We start from the raw sequence: 3,260 nt of genomic DNA on the forward strand, positions 1-3,260 counted from the left end.
ACTCTGAAAAACACAATAATTTCATAACGACCTCATTCCAAGATTAAATCCTTTCCTGCTTCAGATACCTGGAGGGAACTTGGTTTCCTGACCCACACCTGTCTCAGGACCTCACTGCAGAGCAAGGAGGCCTCTCTCCAGGCAACTCCTCTCAGGAAGATCTCCAGTGAAGAACAAGTACAAGATGGAAAACGGAGGGCTGGGGATTTAGCTCAGCGGCACAGCGCCTGCCTGGCAAGCGCATGGTCGTGAGTTCGATTCCCGGTACCAGAAAAAAACAAAAAAAAAAAACAAAAACATGTACTGAAAAAAAAAAAAGATGGAAAATGGGCAACAGGAGACAGAGCTTTCGCAAATGGGAAGGGATCAAAGCGAGGGGAGAGGAAGGAGACTTAGAAAGAATTAAGATGTGCTGTGTATGTGGCCAGTTCCCCATGATGAACGCGGTCATTATGTACTGTGAATGGGTACCAATAAAATTTTTTTTTTTAATTATGATTTCCAAACTCTGGCCACTGCTGGACACCAAAAAAGGCCAACAGAAGCTGGCGGTAACAAGCAGCTCCCAGTCCCACAGCACAGGCTGATCTGTGAGTCCGAAGTTGCTGGCTGGAATGCCAGCCCCCGACCACGTAAGTCTTCTGCCCACCTCGCTTTGGCTGTGCCCTTGGAGGTGCCCGTGCCAGGCCGCTGCCCCTGAGTGGACCTGGCAGCCGCAACAGAGGAGCGACATCTGCAGCGCTGGTCCAGCCTCCCACCTCCACCTGGCGCTGTCCTGGGACGCAGGAACATCTGGTCATCCTCCTGGCACTGGCGTGGGGCTTCTCTGCTGCCAGGCCTCTTGGAGTTGGGGCAGGAGGGTCAGCAACAGGGAGTCCAGCACGGCCAGGCCCTCCCAGGAACACCGGAGACCCCTGGAGCCAGAGAGCCCCGGTGTGACTGCTCTGCCTCACCAGTTTCAACCCCAGCCCAGGCACCTACAGACCAGGGCTCACAGGAGTCCCTAAGCCCCCAACTCACCTGTGGTCCAGCAGCAGCAGACCCCGCTCCCGTAGCCCCGTCACCTCCGCGCTTGCTCCGAACACATCCCACAGCGTCAGCTGCGGCTCAAACTGCTGCCAGTGCTGGAAGGCAGGGGCAGAGGTGATGAATAGACTGCGGTCCAACAAAGGGGGACACAGAGTCCAACCTGGCCCGGGGGCGCTCAGGGACATCAGGACAGGTCTGTGGACCAGCAGAGAGGTGGGCACCTTTACCCACATGGCACATTCAGCCAAAGCCAGCGCCTGGCCAAGCCAGGTCTCCTCTGTGCCTCTGCCATTGCTCTTCTCCCTGCCCCTGGCAGGGCACAGCCCAGCCAAGGTTGCACCTGCGCTGTGACTTCAGCCTCGGGGACTCCGGGTCTGATCAAATTGTCCAGTGAGCTTCCCAGCGGAGGCTTTGGTGCGCTGAACATAAGGGAAGCCCTTTCTGGAATCCACTGCCTCGCACAGCTGAGAAAACCCAGGTGCAGAGCTGTGAAAGGATCTGTGTTCAATGCTGCAGCAGAACTGGGACCAGAACCGGGTCTCTGCAGCCCGGGTCTAGCTTCTCACCACTGCCCCACACCACCTACAGCTTCTGCACAGCAGACAGCTGGACCAAGGCCCAACTTCTAGGAGTGCAAGAGGCATGTGTGTCTGCATGTGCGTGTGCATGCGTGGTGGGGAAAGAGAGTGACTGACGGTCCCATAAGACTCAGGAGGAGCAAACGGTCTGCTCTTACCTGGTGCGTGATCCCCACATCCGTGCGCAGCCCCATGGCCAAAACCTCCTCCAGCCTGGAAATAAAAGCAGCAGGCGCCTTGGAGGGGAGACCCTGCCTCTCCCATTCTTCAAACGGGAGGCTGGGCTGTGCTGATGGGGATCCTGCAGTATGGGGCAGGACGTGGGGTTGGGGGGCCGGGCAGGAAACTAAGGGGTATGGGTGGAAGTGCTTCCTGGGCACCAGAGACCCTGGGAGGCTCACAGCTCCAACTCATCCAGCGGGACTCGCTTCCGGGTGCCGTGACCGAACAGCGTCACCTCCTTCATCCAGTTGTCAGGCTCCAGCGTTTGGATCCGAGCCTCCCGGGTGTGGCCCCCGGCCCCATGGGGCACAAATCGCCCGTGAGCACCTGATAATCACAACCATCGCAAGGGTTAACACTGCGCGCTTACAGAAACCAACCCGTGGTTGGTTTTCTCAGTGTGGTCCGGGGACCAGAGCACCTCTCGGGCTGGCAGTGGGGATTCTCAGGCCCTACTCCAGTCTGACCCTGCCGGAATTCTGCGGGCTGCCGCGCCCCACTCCGGGTTTTAACAAGCCCTCCGGGGGATTCCGATGCATACAAAAGACTCGCAAGCCCGGGGCCTCAGCAGGATTGCAAGCGCCAGGCATCACACTCAAGTTCCACCTGGCGGGAATTCTTTTGCTGCGCTTTAGGTATGAAGAAGTACAGGCTTGGAGAGCTACACAGGTGGCCCAAGTTCACGCTGTGACATCCCTCTCCTGAGTCATCCCTCGTGTCACTCACAGGGGACTCACCAGGCCCCACGCCAAGGTACTGCCCGCACTGCCAGTACGTCCAATTGTGGGTGCTGAGCGCCCCCTGTGGGGAAGGAGGGACGGTGAGGCCGAGGCCGGAGGGTGCCCAGCAGGGGTTCTCCTGGGGGCGCGCAGCCCGACTCACGTGGCGCGCGAAGTTAGAGACCTCGTACTGGCGGAAGCCGGCGGCCCGCAGCAGCGCGCGCCCCTCCGCGTACATCTCCGCCGCCAGCTCGGGGTCGGGGCCGGGGACCGCGCGGCGCTGCACCCGGGCGAAGAGCGCCGTGCCGCGCTCCAGGGACAGCTGGTACAGGGACAGGTGGTCGTCGCAGTGGCGCAGCAGCTCCTGCAGCTGCCCGAGCCACGGCCCCAGCTGCTGCCCCGGCAGCCCGAGCATCAGGTCCACCGACACGCGGCCTGGAAAGAGGCGCCGCGCCGCCGCCAGCGTCCGCAGGGCGTCCCGGGCAGAGTGCGTGCGGCCCAGCAGCTGCAGCTCCGCGTCGTCCAGGGACTGGGGAGAGATGCGGGGGGCATCCAGACCGGGACCCCGACACGGGACACGGGGACCCACCCCTCACACAGTAGAGGGCAGGGAGCTGGAAGCGGAGGGGAGAGCGATGGCCAGCCAGAACCCAGACAGAGGTGCTTTTCACTGAAGGGTGAATTTAATCCTCAGATCCTCCAATAGCATTTG

General features: G+C 60.6%; 1 protein-coding gene across 3 annotated transcripts in view; it reads right to left on the reverse strand.

Moving 5' to 3' along the window:
- Positions 1–462: 462 nt before the first annotated feature.
- The window catches only part of Rsad1 (radical S-adenosyl methionine domain containing 1), a 16,780-nt gene continuing 13,982 nt past the window's right edge, over positions 463–3,260 (reverse strand). For 2 of the 3 annotated variants that reach the window (XM_005394167.2, XM_005394169.2), the window contains exons 4-9: positions 2,712–3,077; positions 2,567–2,630; positions 2,009–2,156; positions 1,766–1,820; positions 1,021–1,124; positions 463–914 (exon numbers count right to left, since the gene is read on the reverse strand). In XM_005394167.2, the coding sequence (XP_005394224.1) occupies positions 797–914; positions 1,021–1,124; positions 1,766–1,820; positions 2,009–2,156; positions 2,567–2,630; positions 2,712–3,077 (855 nt within the window). In that variant the 3' untranslated portion in view covers positions 463–796. The other variant, XM_005394168.2, reaches the window with a different exon arrangement.

Source organism: Chinchilla lanigera, unplaced genomic scaffold (genome assembly GCF_000276665.1).
Source record: "Chinchilla lanigera isolate Chin_1 unplaced genomic scaffold, ChiLan1.0 scaffold00050, whole genome shotgun sequence".
Taxonomy (NCBI): domain Eukaryota; kingdom Metazoa; phylum Chordata; class Mammalia; order Rodentia; family Chinchillidae; genus Chinchilla; species Chinchilla lanigera.